The following is a 24195-nucleotide window of genomic DNA, read 5'->3' as shown; positions in this document are numbered from 1 at the left end:
GGCAGTGAATGTAAAACATTGTCATAAAGTTTAATACCTAGGGGCTAACGGCGGGCCCGGCCGTGTGAAGGCCATCCTTCCACGGCTGCTGCACGGAAGCCGTCCGACGCGCACATCGACACATTTAGCACCCTAACTTAACGTACGCGGATCTTTTGTTACATTATGAGAGGATTACGCCCCCCCCCCCCCCAACTATTGTTTTTATAGTAGCTCTATATACACCTGCGTGTCATTTGGAGCTCACCAAGCTCTCGTCCTTTGCACCCGTGCAATCCATTTTTCACGACGAACCGGGTCTTTTGGAAAAGCATGAAGAGCGTATCCATCCTCCCGACCGTTCGATCAATATCCAGCAATGCAACGAGCCGGCATTTTGTCTAGCACGATGGAACACCGAGCTACCTTCAGCAGGTAAAACTAGTAGAAACAGACAAGCCAGCCTGAGTGCGCTACTGCCTTGTACGTCACTTCATGCTTCTTCTCGAAAACAAATCCCTCGAGAGGATTTTTATGGCGGGAGTGACAAAAAGCCATATATGTCAAAATCGTGTTTTGTGGTGGTAAAACGGATGAGTCCATTCCATCTGCCTTTTTTCATTAATGAGATACAAAAAATCATGCATTTCATGACAGTGGAACTTTTAAGTAAAGTACAGACACTCTACCGGAAAAAAAGTCAACTACTAAGGGCAAGGTTGTACAATAACAACATATTTGTACTACTTTTTGTCAAAACAGATATTTTTAAATATATAGCACTTGCACTGGATTTTTACATTTTCTTTTCACCCAGCGCCTCACTCTCCTGACTGCCCCTTCCGACGATCTACCCAAGCGCAAACGCCAACTGGAGAACTTGTCGTCCGACGGTCTCCATCAGAAGGCGGCACCGAGTAAGGACGGCTACTCTCTTGTCCACCAACAGGATTCCCACTGCTAGAGACTACGGGGGTCAAAGTTCAGTGCGTGACCCACCCAAACACTCAATGCCATACCTCATCAGGGCTACAGACTGGGAGTCAGTCACCTGACTAGTTACTGCTAATATTTAAGTATCTCATTTTCAGTGGCAGAGTCACATTTGGCTGTAATTGTGACACAATGTCGGAAAAATTTCCGTCCTTCCACACGTCTAGTCTTCAGATTCATATTTTTACATGGTAAATGTTTACACTTGCATGCGTGTGTTTTGTTGGTGATTCATGATTTTTATCACTCATTAAAAAGCTGTTAATTGAGCAATACATTTTTCACAGATGCGATTTATACTTTCATGTCATCACACTCCTTTTGTGCTTGATGATTTTATGATAACATAACTGTGTAATAAAACATCCAGTACAATATCTTAATGATATAATTGTTGTAATAACGTGCAGAATTGTTTTGATAAAAAAAAATGTGATCTCAGATTAAACTTAATTGGTATTCAAATAATTTTAGTTTATTTACCTAGTAAAAAATGTATATACTTATATCATGATCCAAATCCAAAAAAATACAAACAATAGTATTTCCATTCGGCAGTTACAACAAATGTAATTTTTAATATCTCAGCCCCAACTAATTGGTTGAGCTTCACTTGATTGCTTAGAAAAAAAAAAAGATAATACAAGACAATAATGACAACAACAAGGGAAATGTACTTTTTGGGGATATTTGTTGGACGTTAAACGTAAAAAAATCTGAACACAAATGGTCCAACGACAGATGAATACAATGTATCAATTTCATCCTGTGCAAAAGAAAAAAAAAACGAATAAAATTAATGCATTTTACCAAGTCACTGAGTTGTGAAAATTACTTTTTGTCTAGTATTGTATTTATTATACACATACACACTCAAGGCTGGAGTATGTGAGCAGTGAAACATGAACTCACGATGCAGTTTAATTTTACAGTGAATGTAATTACGCTATCTTTTTATACTTGAACATTATTGTTAACAACTATTTTTTATAATTAAAAACGCTACAAAACATTTGTTGGCGTTTTCAGGGTTTTATACCTTTCCAAAGAAGAGTGTATTTTGGCTAACGAGAGTCGTCACGGAAAAAAATAAAATTCTCAAGTATGAAATGAAATAACTCATATGGAAAGAATGACGGTGTCTATGCAAGCCATGCTCGGTAGGGGTCGCTGTGGTCCCGGTGATGAATGGCTCCGTGTTTACGGAAGTCCGAGTGACGTGTCATCCAAAGTGCACCGAGGCATTGTGGGTAGCGCAGCCGAGCTAACGGCGGCCGACGGCAGTTACGTAGCGCCGTCACACACTATTTGACAAGTACGGTGGATGAATGAGCAACCATTTTCCAGAGTGTCATTTTAGCACGTTTCGTGTCCGTGCCGCTTGAGGCCAGCGGATCTATGTCGGAGTCGTCGCCGCTCTCCTGCGCACCGGCGCTCCAAGCGAACGAGACGGGGGCTCCCGTGTGGGTGGACCGCGGCGTTTCCGAGCTCTTCTCCAGGGGAAGCAAATAAAATTAAAAAAAAAAAAAAAGTTGCGTGGGATTAACAACCAGCAAGCCCGGGGAGGCAGTGGATGGGTGGCGAAGGTGACGACGACGACGTCCCCGCTGCCGTGCTCCCCGTCGCCTGTGATTAATATTATTTTTTTTAACCACCGTGTTCCGTCCGCCGAACACCCTCCCTGGGCTCAAAGATGTCGACCAGCAGTCCCGAGGCGGTGAAGAAACTGCTGGAGAACATGCAGACGGACCTGCGCTCCCTCTCCATGGAGTGCAAGAAGAAATTCCCCCCAGTCAAAGAGGTCAGTCCGCGAGCTAGTTTAGCCTAGCATAAGGCTCAATTCCCCACCACTCTACATCATAACCACCAGCACCGGCGGGCCTTAAACTGGACTGCTTCGTGAAAAAAAGTTCGGTCCCAGTCCATAATGAATAAGCTGCTTGTTGACACAAGTGCCCCCCCCCCCGTGCCACGTCACACAGCGGACATAACATTAGGTACATTAGGTCACCGCTTCTCAAACTTTTGTGCTGATTTTAATACTGTTCATTTTGCCATTTGCACATCTCTGGCAAGTAAAATTGGGCCTGGGCCAAGAATAAACTTATAGCAATCGCATTGTAAACTACAGATGGTTTCAGACTGTCATAATAGCCTGTCTTACATCAATAATTGCATGATTAATTAATTACCTGCCAGCCGTTTTCACAACAATTACTCGTTGCCATACGTTTTAAGGCATTTTGAGTTATTTAAGACCCACAGAATATTGTTTTCGGCGACATTATATTCTCCAAGAAACCTCAAGCAGAACAGGGATTTTGACATTTTTGGTGTTCTGACACAAAAATATGAACGAGAGGGGTTTTGATCATCATTTACAGTTACACAACTAATAAATGGCAGCGCGGTGGATCAGCTGGTAAAGCGTCGGCCTCACAGTTCTGAGGACCATGGTTTCTGTGTTCTCCAGGCACTCCGGTTTCCTCCCACATCCCAAAAACATGCAACATTAATTGGACACTAAATTGCCCCTAGGTGTAATTGCGAGTGCGGCTCTTTGTGTCAGTTTGCCCTGCGATTGGCTGCCAACCTTTTCCGGGTGTACCCCGCCTCCTGCCCGTTGACAGCTGGGATAGGCTCCAGCACTCCCCGTGATCCCTGTGAGGATAAGCAGCAAAGAAAATGGATGGATGGACAACTAAGAAATTGGCCGTGATTGGCGCTGACTCACCGCTATTGAGCATCACTGACCTTTTTTACATGGCGTTCCGAATTCACTCCATGAGCTGGGTCCACATATAAACATACTGTCTTTCTACCATACAAAAACATAAAATTACATAAAATTGTAAAAAAAAAAAAAAATCATAATCCTCACACGGCAAATGTTAACTACACACACGGGCTTGCTTGTCCTTGCCGGGAGCTTGACAACACTTGGCAAGCCTTTGGCCGTGTAACAAGTGGGCTTCTCGTGGGTTGTTTCTGGTCAAAACTTAGTTTTTGCTATCCAGTATGGCTTTGTTTATTTAAGTCGTCTTCATTAGCGAACGATTTTCATATGATCTGTTGTCTATTCCCAACATGGTGGAGAAACACCACTAATCGTCACTTCTAATGCCGGTGCGCACAATCAGTCGAAAATGTTGCCATAAAAGTGGAATAAATCTTCACAGGGGTGTTTTCCAGATGGAAAGAGCTTTTCTCATCAAAGTTAAATACAGCGCGGTACTACTATAGGGGGCACAGTGGATCTGCTGGTAAGGAGGACCCGCGTTCGATCCCGACTCCGCCTGTGTGGAGTTTGCATGCTCTCCCCGCTCCTGTGTGGGTTTTTCTCCAGGTGCTCCGGTTTCCTCCCACATCCCAAAAACATGCAACATTAATTGGACACTCTAAAATTGCCCATCGGTGTCATTGCGAGTGCGGCTGTTTGTCTCCATGTGCCCTGCGACCAGTTCAGGGTATACCCCGCCTCCTGCCCGTTGACAACTGGGATGGGCTCCAGCACTCCCCACGACCCTTGTGAGGATAAGCGGCTAAGAAAATGGATGGCTATATCTGAAGCAAGAATTTGTTTGAACTTGTTTTCCAAGTGATAATTTTGTGCAAAAAAAAAAAAAAAAAAATCCAGGCCTTAGAATGTCCGTCCATCCATCCATGCACCGATTCTATTTTCTCCGGTAATGTAGCATATGACAATACATGGGTAAAAAACGTTTTTAACTGGTTACTGTGCCAAACAAATATGCATTCATCTGAGATGCCACGCTGTGGCGATCCCTAACAACAAGGCCGAAAGGATAAGACGAAGACTATTATTTCTGTAAAAAAAAAAAAAATATGACAACAATAACATGTTTGGTTGTAAAAATTTGCCGAAATGCTGTCCCTTCTGTTCTGTTCTTGTGCGTGTCATTGCTATTGTTGTGTGAGTCACGCAGCAGACAAACAAGCCTCTGACTCCACAACGCCCCTCAACAAACAAACGAAACTCTTCTTTTTTTCTCATGACATTGCTCTCTGCTTGCTTGTATCACTCCACAGTGTTGCGAGAAAATTCATTTTACAGTACCACGGTCTCTGACCATCCTTAATCGAGTCTGTTTCATACTTAATTTATGTAATATATGAACAGTATTTGATAACGCGTACATCTTCTCATGCAGTGAAGAAAATAAATAGTTGAACACTCCCACTTAAAAATCATGGAGGGGTCTGAAATTTTCATTGTAGGCGCATATCTATTGTGAGAGAGAATCTAAAAAGAAAAATCCAGAAATCCCAATGTATGATTTTTTTTTTTTTTTTTGAATGATTTATTTGTGTGATAGAGCTGCAAATATGTATTTGAACACCCAAGAAAACCAATGTTAATATTTGCTACAGTAGCCTTCGTTTGCAATTACAGAGGTCAAACGTTTCTTGTAGTTGTTCACCAGGTTCGCACACACTGCAGGAGGGATTTTGGCCTACTCCTCCACACAGATCTTCTCTAGATCAGACTGGTTTCGGGGCTTTCGCTGAGAAACACGGAATTTCAGCTCCCTCCAAAGATTTTCTATTGGGTTTAGGTCTGGAGACTGTTCACATTTATTTTGCCTCAACTCGTTTGATCTCTCGAGAATTACAGCACGATGTTGAAATTCATCCACGGCAGCATTTTGTATTAACGCCGAGTTTCAAAGTGGGCTTTAGGACAATTTGAGTATCAAAGTACTGATTATGTTCCAGGATTATCATCCCGGGTATAGCGTAAAACTAAACTCACAAGCGCAATGGTAATACATTACAGAACCTTCACCCTTCAGTGCACCCCCTTGGTACTGCGTATCAGCGAATAAAGGACTCTTTTGTAAGCACTTCGCCCGAAAAATGGACTTCATTTCAGTCAGTGAAACTGTGATGCCACTTGTCATTTCTACGCCACGTCTTACACGTGACGTGTCACTTATTTTTTCGTAGCAGAGGATAGGGGGGGTGATCCCGTTCATGCATATGCAAACAATCCCAATGCCGTTTGCAGCGTCCCATGAAGTACAGCCGCATGCCGTGTCGATTTATTTTTGCCCCGTTCCTCGCTCAACCAAAATATTAGAAATGTCCTTTCATATCACCCACCACCGCTCCACTGGTTAAAAATAAATAATGCTTGTCATCGTTTCAGGAATTTGCTGAATTTACAGACCTGCATCGGTGTCTGCACTGAGCTTTCCAAATAAATGAGCAGATGGGCATTACTTCTGCTTTTTTGATTCTTCCCCCAAAGCACTTTTACAGTTATAAATGACCAGATGACACTTCAACAGCTCTGGAGCTCTTTCCATAAACCAGTTTTCACCTTACATGGCAGCTCTTCTGCGACTTTAGCGGCAAGGCAAAAGCGGTTAAAAGGCGACTGCCAAGATTGTCAACATGGTCACTTTCTGAAAATGAGGAAAGCCTAAAACAGCACTTTCTCTGAGGAAGTAGTGAGCATTAGGAGCCAAAAGTTTCCACCCGCCATGGTGGAAAAAAAAATGGGGAAAAAAATGCTTCTCCTATTGAGAGATATTCTTTGAAAGGAGCATTTTTTAAAAACAAATGTCAGGTTTCTTGAAAAAAAAAAAAAAAAAAAGTCTGTCAACATTCTTCCTTCGAAACATGAACATGCAAAGAATAATTATTTTCAAGATTTACTTCAGTCCATACCATAGTTCAAATCACTCAGTTTTGGGGCAGCAGTTCTGTCCCATGCAAATAAATGCCAAGCACTAATTTGGTTACCACGACAATGTGGGCGGAGCTAGGGTATGTGATGAACCAAGCCCATAGAGCTCGTAAATCTACGTCATAAAATCACGTGACTTTTGTTTACGTCGGCATATTGCCAGGCAAGCTAAGCATGGCTCAATGCTAAGTCGGTTGGAGATGACACAGAAATATGTCTCGTAGCACGGCGGCCAGAGTCTTGTCCAATACCGTCAGACAATTAGAAGGTGAAAAACGACAGTACGTGGAACAATTTGATAAAGTTGGCATATCGGACCCGAAATCGATGTTTTCGTCGATAAGAAATTGGACTGTTAATTCGCTTCTGCTTGTCTTGGACAACTGGATCTGCACACGGGTCTGGTGAGTAAGTCGTCGAGACTTACACAGAAACGCGTATAAAAGTCTGGTTGCATACAAATACTTTGTTGCTGGATCTGTTCTCAATCAGGAATAAATCCCACATAGTGACGGTTTTGACGGCTCGTGAACGCGGAAGTGTGTTCAGCAACACATTAACCTTTGCCGGAATCCATCAATCTTTTCACCTAGTATTCAATACAAATGCCAATATTTTACATAAATGACCCCTGATTTTACAGAAACTCGCATTCATTAACCATGAATGGGGGGGGGGGGGGGAGGACGGACTCATCTCCATGGAATGTACATGAAGCAATTGTGGTCACACTTAACCTCCGTAAAGCTTTTTAAACAGTTTTTTTTTAACATGCATTGTTCTCAAATGAGCCAACTTGGCATTACAAATACTCCTTGGCAATTTGAGATTGAGATGAATAATTCCTATCTGAAATGAAGCGATCGTTACACAGGCGTGTGTGTATTTTTGTTTGGCACCATCCATCACGTTTAATTGCCGAATTCCATCGATATTTTCTGGTCTTTTCAGCTGGTATTCCATAGAATGATCTCTTTGACTATCCGTCTCGTCTGTTGTGACAACCAACAGCACGACGGGTCTCAGGTATTGTAAATATTCTCCTCCGGTGCAATGTCTCCCACAATGTCGAGGACCTCCGTTTGACCGGCAATATGGCGCCGTGAAAATGGTGACGTCACGAGCACGAGCTCTATATAATGTAATGTATATAAGGGACTTTACTCACCCATATAGTGACTGCCACCCCCCCCCCCCATAAATAAGTAAATACAATTTAAAAAAAAAAAAAACAAGCATCTAGCAAGGTTAACAAACCTTTTGTGATCAGAAGCTTTTTGAGACTCCCCCTCGAGCAGAGCGGGAAGCATTCACCCCTCCCCAACCCACACTGTAAGTGATCGGTGCTTGCGCAAAAGGTTTGCTCATATATTTTCCAAAAAAGACAGCTAACAAAAGATTTATTGACTGTGTTGTTTAATTTTACACTTGACGGTTGGGTGGGCACTTCAGAGACTCAACCCTATTTCTGAACTGTACACATGACATATCTCCCCGTTCGCATTATCCGTCCTCTTATTTGACTGAGTGAAATCGTATTTCCTCTGCCCTAATAGGTGCCCCACCGCACATATAATTGCCTTTGCAGTATCTTATCAGAAAGCAAAGCTGCGGTATCAATTGAAACGGCACAATCTCAGATAAAACCCGTTAGTGGTGACCGAAATTCACACCCGCCATAGATGAACGTATATGTGCGTGGTACTCTCTGTGGAGGAGTAAACTGTCTGAGGAAATAACTCTCACAAAGGTACTCGTTGCCTCATGAAATAAGTGGTTTGTGGTCACTGCACAAAGAGAAGTGACTGTTTTGACTGCAAAATTAATCTGTTTCCGTCACAGAGATTGTCTGACCCTTGTCCGTTAGTGTCTGTCCTGTGAAAGCTAGTGAGACAGTTTCCTTTGGCACAATTCCATTCATGGCTGTCTGTCATTTCACTCACTGTACATCTTTGCCATCTGTCAATTAATTTGATACTGATGTCTTGTGAGATTTGCTATTGTCAGAGATGATGATTGTTTGAAATAGCAGGTTTGTTGTTTTGTTGAGCCACGTCTGTGCCCACTGACCAAATGTTAGCACAAGGAAAGTTTGACTTGTGTAGCCTCCGTCTCTCTCTAAACCGCACAGTTGCGACTTTTTATTGGACTTTAACCAAATACTTTTCTTTCTCCTTAGGCTGCCGAATCTGGTATCGTGAAGATTAAGACAATTGCCGCCAGGAATACCAACATACTCCCTGGTGAGTGGCAAAAAGCGGCCAATTGGATCAGTTCACTCTTGCTTAGACAGCTTCTGTCTTCCATCCTTCCATTTTCTGAGCTGCTTATCCTCACAAGGGCCGCAGGAGTGCCAGAGCCAATCCCAGCTAACTTCGGGCGATAGGCGGATTACACCCTGAACTGGTCACCAGTCAGTCGCAGGGCACAAATCAACACCGTCACTGTTCACCACACACACACATCAGAGTTAGTTTAATTTTTCAGACTTATTGGACTATCAAGCCTTTGCCGACTTTGATGATCAGGGATAGAAAGTGCTCAAATTTGACCTTATTGTCAGTCTATCCGTACCATGCTTGAAGGGGAAATCCACTGGTTTGCATTGATAATGTATCCAGTAGGTCATGTAATAGTGTATTGATGAGATTTTTAGCAACAATTATGAATTTATGAACGTATGGAAGTATCCCCGATCAACCGATACTGCTATTTCTTCATCAGATGAGGATACATCTGAGAAATCACCGCTGGGCATAAATGGTGTCTAATGTAATCAAGCTTTTGTTGCGGCACGATACACGTCACATCCGCGCACGTAGGTCATGTGACTCGCGAAAATGGCGGCGCCCCTCAAAATTCGCTAAAAATCTCATCAAAACACTATTAAATGAGAGAGGATTTAACATCATATTGTCAAAACAGAGTACATATTACATGACCAATTGGATACATTGTTAATGCAAACCAGTGGATTTCCCCTTTAAGGAGTGATGAAGAAAACACAAGACTCCCACTGGCTGGCGGCTTAGGTGGATACAAACGGATCAAAGCCGATTTTGCGGACGAGAAGCAAATAGAGCAGAACACGTAAAGGGATTTTCTTTGTTGTGACATTTCAAGCACAAGGCTGTCCCTCTGACTGAAGATGCCAGGTGATTTCAAAGTCGCAGCTACTTCTGGTCTTCCCTAGAAATATGTGTGCTCCAAGAACAACTTGCAGTCCCTTGCGTATCATAATGTAGTGAACACCTGCCTATCCACGGTTCACCATTTGCAAAATCACTTTTTTTTTTTGTTTTGTTTTTTACCACAGCTTCTTTTTCTTTTCCTTTTGGCTTGTCCCGATTAGGTCATCTTTTTCCATCTAAGCCTATCTCGTGCATCTTCCTCTCTAACACCCACAGTCCTCATGTCCTCCCTCGCAACATCCATCAACCTTTTCTTTGGTCTTCCTCTCGCTCTTTTTCCTGGCAGCTCCATCCTCAGCACCATTCTACCGATGTACTCACTCTCTCGCCTCTGGACATGTCCAAACCATCGAAGTCTGCTCTCTCTAACCTTGTCTCCAAAACATCCAACTTTGGCTGTCCCTCTAATGAGCTCTTTTCTAATCCTATCCAAGCTGCTCACTCCGAGCGAGAACCTCAACATCTTCATTTCTGCCACCTCCAGTTCTGCTTCCTGTTGTTTCTTCAGTGCCACCGTCTCTAATTCGTACATCATGGTCGGCCTCACCACTGTTTGATAAACTTTGCCCTTCATCCTGCTCCCTGCTTTCACTGCAGATCACAATATCATCTGCAAACAATTTGTGTTTTTGTGGTTTTTAAGAGACGACTGGATGACATGTTTCCTTCTTCTGCAGCGCTCAAGGAGAATAGCTCCGAAGTCGTGCAGCCTTTCCTGATGGGCTGCGGCACCAAAGAGCCCAAAATCACTCAACTGTGTCTGGCTGCCATCCAGAGGCTCATGTCCCACGAGGTGGTTTCTGAGGTGAGGACGCAGAGTTTGGGGAGGCGACCGTGTTAATGCAAACGCAGACAGCACACCAAGGCTAAAATGCCCAGGGTCATAAGTCTGACTAACTGACCGAAGGACATTCTGTCTTGACTTATTTGTGTCATTCTGAGTCGCTGCAGGAAGCACACAGACAAAGAGGTAACAGTGCATATAAAATGCAGCTTCTAAATTGTGATTTCATTTATTAAAGGGTTTTTAAAAAAATCCATAACTGTTTAGGCCTCTGTGGAGAAAGTAATTATCGACCTAATGGAAAAAAAAATCTAAACGTGTGTGATAATTCCTGAAGGAAAAAAAGAAGCACCAGACCATCACAATGCCAGTCATGTTTGGCTGCTGGCATGGTGTACCTTTTTTAAAATGCTATTTTTTTTAAAGTTCAAGTTTTACCTCGACAGTCATTCAAGATGTTTCTTAGCAAATGTGAGGCGAGACTGGACATTATATTTTTCACACAGGGCCAAATAGTTTTGGATCAAGGCATCATCGATGAAACTGCATTTTGTGTTTACTTGGGCTGTCTTTGTGAGATATACAAATTGGTGTGATAACCGTAAACATTTATCCATCCATCCATTTTCTTTGCCACTTATCCTCACGAGGGTCGCGGGGAGTGGTGGAGCCTATCCAAGCTGTCAACGGGCAGGAGGCGGGGTACACCCTGAACTGGTCGCCAGCCAATCGCAGGGCACATCGAGACAAACAGCCGCACTCACAATCTCACCTAGGGGCAATTTAGAGTGTCCAATTAATGTTACATGTTTTTGGGATGTGGGAGGAAACAGGAGTGCCCGGAGAAAACCCACACGGGCACGGGGAGAACATACAAATGGGGGGGGAATGTGCAAAAAAACAAATCTGAACTCAGGAAGGGGGCAAATACTTTCACGTGTACACCGCCACTTGGCATTCTAGAGCTTGTCACCACTTTGTCATCAACTGAACTACAAGGTTAAAAAGCACGCCGACGGCCTTCAAAAAGTAACAGCTGGCGACTCTTGAGGGAATGCGCAAACAGCCTTCACACTCAAGAAAGCACACTGTCAACATAACTTAAATTGGTATTGAAATGTCCTTTTACTGATGGTTTTTTTTTACCCTGAAGTAAACAGCAGAATCTGGTCTTTTGGCACACATTATGATCCATGAAGAGACACGAGTAAACGTGGCGTTTGTCGCGGCAGGCGGCGGCCGCCAACATCATCAACATGCTGTGGCAGCTGATGGAAAATGGCTTGGAGGAGCTGAAGCTTCTACAGACAGTACTGGTGCTGCTCACTACGAACACGGTGGTCCACGACGAAGCACTTTCCAAGGTAGAAACGGACTCCAGTTCAGTCGTGTAGAAAAGGTGTTCACATAGGCCTAGAGAGGAACCTCAAAGGTCGGACGCAAAGGTGTTTTTCTTCATATTTTCAATCGATGTCCCAAAATGTAGGTGCAAGAATGTAAATATCAGGGCCCTCATGATGAATTAAATATTTGGACCAATACTACTTAAAAAGGTTGGCGTAAAATCACTGCCTCGATGACCATTTTTTCACACGGCCGAATATTGCTGTAGCTGCACGCTCCACTCTGTAGAAATAAGTTGGCACAATAGAAAACAATTACTAATTACTACTTTATTTTTATCCGACTACTTGATTGATTAATAGCATAACCTCTACAATACTCGATTCTAAAAATATTCAATGGCAACAGCCCTAGTAAACAGAAATAGTCTCTTCTGAAGTCAAACTGTCTCTTATCATAAAAACATTATTTACTGTACAGTGTAGGAGCGGGTCATTGATTTGAAATTTATTTGTATCATTTTTTTTTTTTTTTACAATAGATCAAAGTGAGTACCAAATTGTAAATATATTTAATGTACACTACATATAGTTTATTTTAATTTTATGAGTTCCCCAAAAATACATGAATTTATTACATTTAATAAATAATTTAAAAAGAATAAATATGTTTTTATTATTTGCAATAAACCAGTTACCAAATATTTAATGAGATTAATGAATAAATACATTTTAATGAACCAAATTTTGGAACAAAACTGCCAAATGAATGCAACAGATATTACAAGACTTGTTAGTATAATTCTTTATTAGCTGGATTAAGAGAACCAGCAGGGCTTCATGGAGCTGATTTAGATGCTCACTGGGCTGACATATTACATTATTTTCTCAAGTCTCACACATGACAGTAATTTTAAAGCACGTTGGACTCGTAACCCGTAACAAAGTCTGAGCTGCGTTCATTGCGGTGCAGAAGCACTTAAGAGGACCAGATGCAGTTCCTCTTTACAGGAGCGTCACATTAAATCAATATTTGCACGCTGCTTTTCCAATTTTGTATGTGCGCTCGTCCAGGCCATTGTGCTGTGCTTCCGCCTCCACTTCACCAAAGACAACATCACCAACAACACAGCGGCTGCCACCGTCCGGCAGGTGGTCACGGTGGTCTTCGAGCGGATGCTGTCCGAGGAGGAGCGTTTCAAAGGTCACCACTCGAGGGCCCCGGCAATGGCAATGGGGTTATTTATTATGACGCTGGTCGAACGCTAAATGCAAGATTCGTTTAACCTGCAACAGATTTAAGCAAGTATTGGAGAGTCATTTGCGGCTTCTATTTATGTCCCAGGTATTGTGGAGCAGCCTCCTCCTGTCCAGGGCAATACCAACAGGCGATCTGTCACTACCTTGAGACCCAGTGCTAAAGACGCATATATGCTCTTCCAGGTATGTCCACATGGGGGAGGTAGCCTCCTTCACAACTGAGTGGTCTTATTGTCCCTCATGTAGATGTAAGTATGTATTTGAACAGTGAAAAAGCAAGTCCCCACAATGCTTTAACACAAAGAAGAGAAAATGAGAACATCCATTCGGCGGGCATGCTTATAATTCAAATCACTCATACAGTATCACAAATCAACTTTCCCCATTGAAATTAATTAAAATGTCATTGGCCCGTTTTAGCCCCCAAAAATGCAACAATATTTGTACTTTTTTATATCTTATGATATATAACATTTTTTGATTGGAAAAATATCACTCCCCATTATCGTACCATATAAAAACATACATTAATAAAAGCTATAGAAGTCATATCAATTTTAACTGAGAGGGATGCCACTGAATCACTAATAGAACATTAGATTTTATGTTTTCATTCAATAATTCTCAACCAGTGTGGTGGGGCATGTTAGTGTGCCATAGCAAATTACCTAATTTTCCATAATTAAAACACATTTATTTACAAGAACTAATGTATCTATGTATCTTTTCTTCATCTGTTGTGCCAGTGAGGCATTGTCGCAGACAGAACAAATAAATGCTCTTCTCTTTGTTGGTACATACAGTATGTATCTACTTTTTGTGACATTTTTGTTTCTTGGTTTGCCATGAGATTTTTCAATTGCTAAATATGTCTTGGCTCCACAAAGGTTGGAAGTCACTGCTTTTAATTCAATGGACATTGTGCTGATCTCCTGGTTTATGAGACATAGCCTCTAGGGGGCAGTATCGTGTATTGAAATACACGTAAACAGTGCTATATTTTAACAATGTTTTCCCACTTTGTTTGGGATCATTAACTAAATGAGACAAATGTATGTTTTTTTCTGTGTTGTTTAAAGGTTTATAACAACCTTGATATTGTTTGTTTTGTCAGCTTGTCATTGTCGTTTTGCATTATGTGTTAAAATGAAGAAATCAGAGAGTCTTGTCTTATGAATCTCTGATCTCTTAATTTTGTGTGGTTTTGTTCAACACATATTCCTAAACCTTGTTTTAGGAATAGTTTGATAATAGAACTCAACTGGCAATGGCAATAAACAGGTCAAAGTATCTTTTTTCTAAGACATGTTTGAGGCTGTCCAACTGCACACGGCATGCTCAAGGAAGGCAGCATAGACATGATCTTTCTCCTCAACTATTTTGTTTTCTTAAGATCCCCCAAAAATTCATTTTTTTTTTCTCAAAACTAAAAAAAAAATGGTCAAGCGACTGTCTGTAACTCAACAAAACGTGTAAGTCTGGGTACCACAAAATCTGGTTAGTTCCTCATCAAAAGCGCGCTCACACAGGAACAAAGGACATCAGCCCCCCCCCCGGCTGTCTGGTGGCACCTCTCATTCTGTGCTTGTCATTGCTCAATCCGTAGGACCTGTGCCAGCTGGTGAATGCCGACGCCCCTTACTGGCTGGTGGGGATGACTGAGATGACACGGACGTTTGGCCTGGAGCTGCTGGAGTCCGTCCTCAACGATTTCCCCGACGTATTCCTACAGGTGATGAGTAGATAAATGGTATGCGCTTGTGTTTGTTTTGTTTCTGTTTGTTCAGTAAAGCGCTTGAAAGTGCGCCTCCGGGTGTGTCTATTCTAACAACCCTGGGGACTTGTGGAGGGATAAGAATTCATTCTAACAAGCAGCAGTAGGCTGTATTAAATTAGCTAACAATGTCTTTAATGCAAGACTTGTATTTGTGTAAGTTAAGAAGATCCTGACTGACCTGAAACGAGAAGTTTAGTGTAATTTGATTTCAGACAGTGAGACCAAAAAAAAAAAAGTTTTTGCACAGTGTATGTAATCTGGGTTCAGGTGTATATTGCTACACGAGTCTGCAGATACAGTCCTTGCAAGTAAAAAATAAAATGAACACCTCAAAATCCTGTAATAAAGCAAATCCATGTTATAAGAACGATTTAAAGTCTGAGCTGCAGTGAGGAAAAAGATAAAGTGAATGGTGATATAGCAAAGGGACGTGAAAAACGTCTTGTTTTGATATACACTTAGGCCTACAACACTACTGTGTTATAATGTTAGCCATAATGGTGGTACATGGACACTGAAGGATTTCCAAAGTCTGAAAAAAAACTTCTACAAACACCATTTCTTACTTACCTTTTTGATTTTGTAATATATGTCAACATAAATGAGTAACCTATCAATCAATATCCATCTATTATTTCTTCCCTCTTTTTTTGTAACACAGCACCAGGAGTTCAGCTTCCTGTTGAAGGAGCGTGTGTGTCCGCTCGTCATCAAGCTCTTCTCCCCCAACATCAAGTTCCGCCAGGGGAGCAGCAGCGCCGCCTCGCCGGCCCCCGTGGAGAAGCCCTACTTCCCCATCTGTATGCGACTGCTGCGCGTGGTCTCGGTGCTCATCAAGCACTTCTACAGGCTGCTGGTACGTGCGCGCCTGTCCTGCTCTCTGAGGATGCTGTTCTGGATCACAGCTTTTTTTTTTTTTTTTTGAAGCAGATGGACACGAAATCCTTAGATTGGATGAGTTCTGATCAGGGTTTTTCAACAACATAATCTAATATTGCGGTATAGGTATAGTTTGTGATTTCTTGACTTCTGTTTTGAATTTATTTGTTTTTCTCCAGGTAACGGAGTGCGAGATCTTCTTGTCTCTGCTTGTGAAGTTTTTGGATGGAGAAAAGCCTCAGTGGCTAAGAGCCGTAGCCGTGGAATCGGTACACAGGCTGTGTGTACAGCCTCATTTGTTACGGTAAGAAGCGGGGGGGTGTTTTCAGTCATTTCTCAGTGTGGGTGACTTTTGCCTTAACAAGTCTTGCGCTTTGAAAAATAAAATAAATACTGAAGATGTGTATGAGTCAACAGCTCAACTTTGAGTTAATAAGCTTATGGTAGTCAGATTTTATACTGCCTTTTTTTTTTTGTATGTTCTGAAAAACTTTCATCAGCCACGAGTCGACAACTCAACTTTCATCACATTTAGTGTCGACTTGAAACAGTCTAAAGTCATGCAGCCCCGAATGACTGTAGAGTTCGTGCACGTGACGTCACCATTTTCACACCGCCATATTGCCGGTCAAAAAGAGCTGCTCGACAGTGTGGAGGACATTGAACCGGAGCAGGATATTCACAATGCCCGAGACTTGTTGTGCTGTTGGTTGTTACATCAGACAGATATTCAAAAAGGTCATTCTATAGAATACCAGGTGAAAAGACCGGAAAAGATCGATGGATTTCGGTAATTAAATGTGATGGATGGTGCCCAACCAAATACACATGCTTGTGTAGCAATCGCTTCATTTCAGGTAGGAATTATTCTTCTCAATCTCAAATTCCCAGGAAGTATTTATAATTCCAAGTTGGCTCATTTGAGAACAATGCTTGGGGAAAAAAAAAAAAGACAAGGAGTCATCTCCAACCTACTCGGAAGCATGTTGTGGCCACACGTTAAACTTCAGTCAACCTCTCCCCGACTGACTTTTCTTTTTTTTTAAATATGCATTGTTCTCAAATGAGTCCAATGCGTATTTAAAAAAAGAAAATAAACCATCGGTCACACAGAGGTTTACGTAGGTTAACATGGCCGCAACCCGCTTCCGTGTACGGGGATTGAAGCGTATCCCAGCGGTTTAATTTCTTTTTTTAAATGCGCATTGGACTCATTTGAGAACAATGCATATTTTTTTTTAAAAGTCTGTCACAGAGAAGTTTACTAAAGTTTAACGTGTCGCCGCAGCATTCTTACAGAGGAGCTGACTCGCTGTCTTTTTTTTTTCTTCCAAATCATAGTTAATGAATGCGACTTACTCACCAGATCCATGTGTAGATGCAGTTGTCCAAGACAAGCAGAAGCGGGTCAACAGTCCAATTTCTTATCGGCAAAAACATCGACTTTGGCATTAAAAATTGGGTACTCTTTGCCAAGTGTCTCTCATTTTTCCACATACCTTTGTTTATTATCACCTTCTAAATGTTTAACAGTAATGGACAAAACTCTGGGCATCGTGCTATAAGACCTATTTTCGTGTCGTCTCCAACCGACTTCGCATTGAACCATGCTTTGCTTGACCGGCAGTATGGCCAGTCACGTGACTTCGGTGACGTGGGTGCACGAGCTCTATGCAGTATATCAGACAGAATGAGTCATTAAGCGTTAGTTCTTTAAAATTCCATTTCACATTTTTTCATTTCTGCGTTTGTTGTCTTTTTTTCTTGTTCCAGTTCGTTCTGCCAATCGTATGACATGAAGCAGCACTCCACCAAGGTGTTCAGAGACATCGTCAATGCCCTCGGCTCCTTTATCCAGTCTCTCTTCATCGTTCAGAATGTGGGCAACGCTTCAGCTGTCAACCCACCAGCTGGTACATTTTTTTGAATTCTTTTGAGACCTTTACAAATGACGGATATCGTACCCTCATGGAGATCAGGTTGCAAAAAATTATCATTATTCTACATTAAGTTAGGGCTAAGCAATATGGCTTTTTTTTTTTTCACGAAAATACAATTTCCCATTTTGAGCAGCTTAACATTTCCCGTGTTAACTAAATTTCTGCTCAGGTGGCTCGGCTTCAGGGCCCCAGGGCACAGCTCAGAGTGGTCCAGGCCCAGGAGGTGTCAGTGGGACTCTGATTACCCAGGCTGCTTTTGAATACAGAGGCATCTGGATCCCTCTGATGACTGTCAGCGCCCAGGGCAGCGCCAAGGCCACCTAGTAAGGCCCCACTCCGTTTTTTTTTTTGTTTTTTTATGAGCTCATATAACAAGGGCCACACAAATATTTGGTTTTAACCTCCACGCTAGCTTGGAAATGCTGGACAAAGTGGAGCCGCCGTCCATCCCTGAGGGTTATGCCATGTCAGTGGCCTTCAGCGCCCTGCTGGACCTGGTGCGAGGCATCACCACCATGATTGAAAAGGAGCTGGCCGCGGAGGAAGAGGCAGCCGCCGAGTCCAGGGAGGCTCAGCCTGACCACAAGTGGGAGCCGCCCCCCGGTGAGATTTTATTCGGCTCTTGTTTAAATTCTGCTGTTGTTTTTTTCAAGCTTGGTGTTTGTTGTGTGTAATATTTTGATATGCCAAGTTGGATTTTGGGATAAAGGGTAGCCATGATCATGGTCCAGGTAACATGTTACTTTGTTTCTTCAAAAATCTGCCGTTTTGAATAACGAGGAAAGTAACGTGTTACTTTTGCCAGGAAAGTAATTAGACTGCAGTTACTTGTTCGATTCAACAAGTTACTTTTGGATCATAAATGTCTCTCTCTGAACAGTAATTTGTAATTTTTAATTCAAACACAGACTAGTATGTACCCAAGATTGCCCTTTTTTCCCCCAACAAATAGAAGAAACCAATTGGGATTGTTAATTCTACAATGCACAGTGATACTACATAAAAGCACAAACAAATTCACTATTTCACTGTTGCCACACTATTTTTATTTTCTTTCATAAAACAAGTTTGATTATTGTATTGGTTATGATAATGTTTTATTTCTATTATGGATCAGTGATATTCCTGCCACTTGGCAGTTGCAGAAACTAAAAAGTTATCCATCCATCCATTTTCTTTGCCACTTATCCTCACGAGGGTCACGGTGAGTGCTGTACCCTATCCCAGCTGTCAACAGGCGGTAGGCAGGGTACACCCTGAACTTGTTGCCAGCCAATCGCAGGGCACATCGAGACAAACAGCCGCACTCACAATCACACCAAGGAGCAATTTAGAGTGTCCAATTAATGCTGCATGTTTTTGGGATGTGGGAGGAAACTGGAGTGCCCAGAGAAAACATATGCAGGCACGCGAAGAACATCCAAACTCCAAACAGGCGGGTCCGGGGTTGAACCCTCGACCTCAGACCTGTGAGGCCAACGCTTTACCAGCTGCCCCACCGTGCTGCCACTAAAAAGTTTTTTTTTTTTTCTTGACTTAGTTACTTTTAAAATCAACTAATCAGAAAAGTAACTAAGTTACTTTTATTCGCAGGTAATCAATAAATTAAAGGTACCTGTGGCAACACTGGTCACGATGGTATTCTCCCAACAGAAAGCCTTGTGTGTGTCTCAGGAGCTCACCTGGTGTGGGAGGAGATGGTCGGTGCCTGCTGGTGCGGTCTGCTCGCCGCCTTGTCACTGTTGCTTGATGCCAGGTAAGGAAACTGTAGCGACGTGTCAAAGTTCAGTCACAGTAAAGGAACAAGCCGGGAAAATCGTGCCATTCTTAACTCTTAATTGTGAGGAGGGAAAATGCTCAAATTCAGCCCGTTTACCGGTTGGTATTTTGCAAGCTCGCGGCTAGCGTAAGAGGCTACTGTAACAGTCTGCTTTCTCGCTCATTGCGTCCTTTTTTCAAACAGCACAAACTGCTCAACTTCTAGGCCCTTCCCACTTCAATGTGTCACTCTTTTGTAAAACCACTGCTGTACTAAGATTAGCTCTTAATGCACTCAGACCTCTTACTCCAGACAGATTCTGTGCTCCCCAACCTCATCCAGACAACTGTACTAAACAGCCCCGTGAGACACATTACTGGAATCTGAGGTGAATATGCTTTTGCAAACAGACCAGGGGAGCGTCTATGCCAGGATTTGTTCTTAGGACTTGAACAACATCCAAATACCTCAACTCTCTTGAAGTCTCTTAATGCAGGTGTAGCAAACGCAAGACAGAGATAGTTTTGTATTCCCATTTGAATCAACTGTGATCTCCAACATTTGTAATGCAAAGGTTGATGCACTTTTCAAGACTCACATGAACTTGATGCCATAACTCCACATTATCAGTTATTGCTTTTGTGTCCAGACGTAAAGAACCGCCTCTAATGCAGAATTTGTGGTTGTCCAAACTATGGCCTTGAGACCATTTGCAACCCACCATTAATTTTTTTTGCAGCCTCCACCATATTTATTTTGTAAAATACATATTTGAAACGTTGAGGGGACTGTGACATCAGATGCAATGCCCCTGACAACTACTACTGCTGCTACAAATGATTAAAAAAAAAAAAATACTTTTGCCTATGTAGAGTGTTTGTTGAGATGCCAAAAACTATATACAACTAAAATTATAGTATTTCTCTAAATGAAGCTCCAATGAAAAAGATGTTTTCTTTTCAGGAAAGTGTGATCGTCTTTGTCAACTTTTTACATATTGCTGTATTCCTGTTTTAGTTTTGAACCTGGAGAATTTCCTGCTGCTCGAAAAAAAATTGTGAAAAAATCATAAACTGTTTGCATTGTATACAAAATACATCTAATGTATGTCTGAAAACGATACATAAGTGATTACCGTAATTCCCGGCCTACAGAGCGCACCTGGTTATAAGCCTCACCCAGTACATTTGGAAAGGAAATACCATTTGGCATTACATACGCCGCAGCTGTGTAAAAACCGCAAGTGCCCACATTAAAACCCACATTGAAACACGAGATATTTACAAAGATGGTACACAGAGTGTTTAATGCTAGTGCCACTGCACTAATGCTAACACTAGCGCCACAGTAACAGGGCCAGTTAAAAAAAAACGTACCGGTAAAAACCACTGAGAAATGGCAGTAACATAGTAGCACAGCACTAACAGGGTTGGCCCGGTAAAAGTCAGATCCATGGCACATATATTCCACCGGTCACACTCTTATCTTTTCCGCTCAAGTGCCCCCTTGCGGCCGATAGAAAAAATGCTCAAATTAACCGCATGAACTGCAGGGTTGAAAGCGTGTGGAAAAAAGTCGCTGTTTATAGGCCGGAAATTACAGTAGTACTTCTTAACATACACTGCTGGATTGGATTTGTTTTTCTTCAAATAATTGTAAAGAATCTCAAAGGGCAGTTTGGGCACTCGTGCCACAGCCAAACACAGCTTTCAATAAATGATGACTCGATCAGAGGTTCTATTTGACACCTTAAGCCTTATTGACCAGCATTCTTAGCATGCGCATGTGTTTGCAGCACTGACGAGACAGCCACCGAGAACATCCTGAAGGCCGAGCTGACCATGGCCTCTCTATGCGGCCGCCTCGGTCTGGTGACCCCGCGTGACGCCTTCATTACCGCCATCTGCAAGGCTTCTCTCCCGCCGCACTATGCCTTGACCGTTCTCAGCAGCAACGCCGCCAACTTGTCAAGCAAAGGTAGCGCCTCATTAGCGAAAGCATAAAATGGCCTCAAGTGCTGTTTTGTCACAGGAACGAGGACTTTTCTTGAAATGCTGTTGTGCCTTGTCAAGATTCTGTACATGTGACTGTTGCACACGTTTGCTTAGGGTGACATAATTCTGCAAATTTTCAAATTTGGAAACATTCCATTGGAATTAACAGGTAATTTGTGTTAACAAATGGTAATTAAATGGGAATTTATAAAACTAATGGTTGTATCTGGAAAGTGTACTCCAATATATTTTTGATAAATAGAAAATGGGTCAAGGATAACTACTGTGTCATTTTTTTCATGGATTTCTGGTTATAACCACTCATGGTTTAATTTTAATGCAATAATCAGTTTCCTTAACTATTAAGTTTCGCTCAATTTCGAGAGAAGTCCTAAGAAATTAGTTTTGGATTTCAAAATTGGAATGTTTTGAAAATACCCCATTTGACTTCCCGTGGGAAATTTGCCGGACATTTTCTACCCCTTTTGCATCTCAGTTTGATCTACTATGCGCTTCATTCTTGCGCCTGCAATCACGTGTATTGATGTTAAATTAATGAGATTTTCTTATCCTCAAGGTTTGATGCGCGCGCTGTTCGTCCGAGGTTATTGTGTTAACTCTTGGCATTTTGCCTCTCCCCAGTGTCCGCCTCTTATTACAGTAATCCATAACGTTTTGCCGTGACTTCTAATTAAGAACGTGCCTGAGGAATGTTAAAACATGCGCACGCAGCTTCTCTCAAAGAGGCCCCTTTAGACCGTCACCATTTGCATTTTAGCCGGTAGAAATAAAGAAAACTAATTGGTTTGTGGCTGTTGAGTTGATTAAAAGATTGTTTGTTGCAAATGCTGGACACCCACACTGAATCCAACTCGTGTGATTTTTTTTTTTTTTTTGTTGTTTATTTACTCACATTACTTAATTACATTCTTCTCTCCCTCTCGCTGCAGCCTACTCAATCCAGGGCCAAAGTGTGCAGATCATCAGCCCCTCCAGCGAGTCTCATCAGCAGGTGGTGGCGGTCGGGCAGCCACTCAGCGCCCAACCCCAAGGAACTGTTGTGGTAGGAAGTTACCATATCACAATTGTTGTTGGGAAACCAAGGATTTCAAAATCGTTGATCGGTATTAGAGATGCACCATGAACCGTATCGGTGCCGTTTTGATACATCTGTTTTATTGTCAGACTTAAAGACTCTGGTACTATCTCATCTATACCAATTTTGAGCCGTGTGCAGGTGGGCTAAGGTACACACGGCTGACAGCATTTTGTTAACGGACCACAAGTTATGGTCTGCAAACCATATTATGAAGTCAAGTGGCGATGGAGGCCGCCACCACGTAGTGCTCGTCTCCGGCACAACCAGTCCCGCTCCTGTCACAATGGCGGCAAATGCCACACGTGATAACGACGTAGTTGTCTCATCACTCTTTAATAACTTGTGGTATTCTCAGGAAGAAGTATCATGTTTATTGTTTTTAGTGCTTTTTACAGTTAAGACAGGGGTGTCAAACTCATATTTGTCGCGGGCCACATTGTAGTTACGGTTTCCCTAAGAGGGCAGTTATGACCATGAAACCATGAAAATCATATTTACACGTGAAATTTCTGAGCTAGTTTTGGAATTAGAAAACCAGGTGAATGTGTTTTTAAAGTATCGCTGATGCTTAGGTACACAATAATGGTTGCGATATCTCAACATTAACATTTATGATATGACAATTTGATACTTTGGTACAGATTTAAAAAAAATCATGCAAGTTCATACTCATAATTTGCCTTCGCGGGCCACATAAAATCATGTGGTGGGCCGGATGTGGGCCCAGGGCCTTGAGTTTGACACCTGTGAGTTCAGACGTAACATGGATATAAATATAAGTACTTCTACTCCTACACAAGTCTGAAATAAAATGGTATCTGTGCATCCATTATTGAAATCTGCATTCCCTTCACTTGATTATGCCTTTGTTTCTTCGTGATGGACTTCGTGAACCACGTCCTCTCAAATCCTCCGGTGTGTCTCTTGTCAAGCTAACGGCCAAGAACATTCAGTGCATGCGGACCCTCTTGAACCTGGCCCACTGCCACGGCGCCGTGCTGGGCTCATCCTGGCAGCTGGTCCTGGCCACACTGCAGGTACGATCGCCCAGAGATTACATGTATATGTTCGAAACAATGGGCGCGCCTATTTTGATGACAATTTCAGGGTGTTTTCACACATATTCCCTTTTTGTGAAAACGCTCTTAACTCAAGGGAACAAAAATGTGAACAGGTGTACTTGGTCCTTTTTGTGTTCATCTTCTCAGTTCATGTTAAAGTGAACCCAGATTTTTTTTTCTGGTTCGCTTCCTGCCAGCCTGGACAGCGCATTGTGTTCACATTGCACACTGGAACTTTTCTTAAGAGGGGAATTGGTTTGTTTGCAGCGTTCACATACAGTATACAGCACAAATCTTTGTTTTTTAACCTTGACTTGTGAGCAGACTTTTTAGTTTTGAATGCTAGATGGCGTCAGCGAACTCAACTCACTTCACAACAAGCAGATGTATTGAAAATAGTGACCATTGCTTCAAAAAGAAAAA

At 42.2% G+C, this 24195-nt stretch overlaps 2 protein-coding genes across 7 annotated transcripts in view; both read left to right on the top strand.

Moving 5' to 3' along the window:
* The window catches only part of slc6a13 (solute carrier family 6 member 13), a 28422-nt gene extending 26670 nt beyond the window's left edge, over positions 1 to 1752 (top strand). The window contains exon 14 of one of the 4 annotated variants that reach the window (XM_061822813.1): positions 797 to 1752. In XM_061822813.1, the coding sequence (XP_061678797.1) occupies positions 797 to 943 (147 nt within the window). In that variant the 3' untranslated portion in view covers positions 944 to 1752. The remainder of the gene's footprint in view (positions 1 to 796) is intronic. The other 3 variants (XM_061822814.1, XM_061822816.1, XM_061822817.1) reach the window with 3 other exon arrangements.
* Positions 1753 to 2213: 461 nt separating this feature from the next.
* Positions 2214 to 24195, top strand: part of mon2 (MON2 homolog, regulator of endosome-to-Golgi trafficking) — a 47565-nt gene continuing 25583 nt past the window's right edge. The window contains exons 1-17 of one of the 3 annotated variants that reach the window (XM_061822809.1): positions 2214 to 2558; positions 2666 to 2773; positions 8865 to 8928; positions 10554 to 10681; positions 11893 to 12024; positions 13078 to 13207; positions 13349 to 13446; positions 14870 to 14995; positions 15702 to 15896; positions 16099 to 16223; positions 17693 to 17832; positions 18029 to 18182; positions 18272 to 18462; positions 19513 to 19615; positions 21414 to 21595; positions 22563 to 22675; positions 23644 to 23748. In XM_061822809.1, coding sequence (XP_061678793.1) covers positions 2666 to 2773; positions 8865 to 8928; positions 10554 to 10681; positions 11893 to 12024; positions 13078 to 13207; positions 13349 to 13446; positions 14870 to 14995; positions 15702 to 15896; positions 16099 to 16223; positions 17693 to 17832; positions 18029 to 18182; positions 18272 to 18462; positions 19513 to 19615; positions 21414 to 21595; positions 22563 to 22675; positions 23644 to 23748 — 2094 coding nt within the window. In that variant the 5' untranslated portion in view covers positions 2214 to 2558. Of the gene's footprint in view, positions 2774 to 8864; positions 8929 to 10553; positions 10682 to 11892; positions 12025 to 13077; positions 13208 to 13348; positions 13447 to 14869; positions 14996 to 15701; positions 15897 to 16098; positions 16224 to 17692; positions 17833 to 18028; positions 18183 to 18271; positions 18463 to 19512; positions 19616 to 21413; positions 21596 to 22562; positions 22676 to 23643; positions 23749 to 24195 lie in introns of all 3 variants that reach the window. The other 2 variants (XM_061822811.1, XM_061822810.1) reach the window with 2 other exon arrangements.

The sequence above is a fragment of the Syngnathoides biaculeatus genome, chromosome 6, assembly GCF_019802595.1.
Source record: "Syngnathoides biaculeatus isolate LvHL_M chromosome 6, ASM1980259v1, whole genome shotgun sequence".
Lineage (NCBI taxonomy): Eukaryota > Metazoa > Chordata > Actinopteri > Syngnathiformes > Syngnathidae > Syngnathoides > Syngnathoides biaculeatus.
The sequence above is the reverse complement of the archived record's forward strand: the minus strand, read 5'-3'. Positions and strand labels throughout refer to the sequence as shown.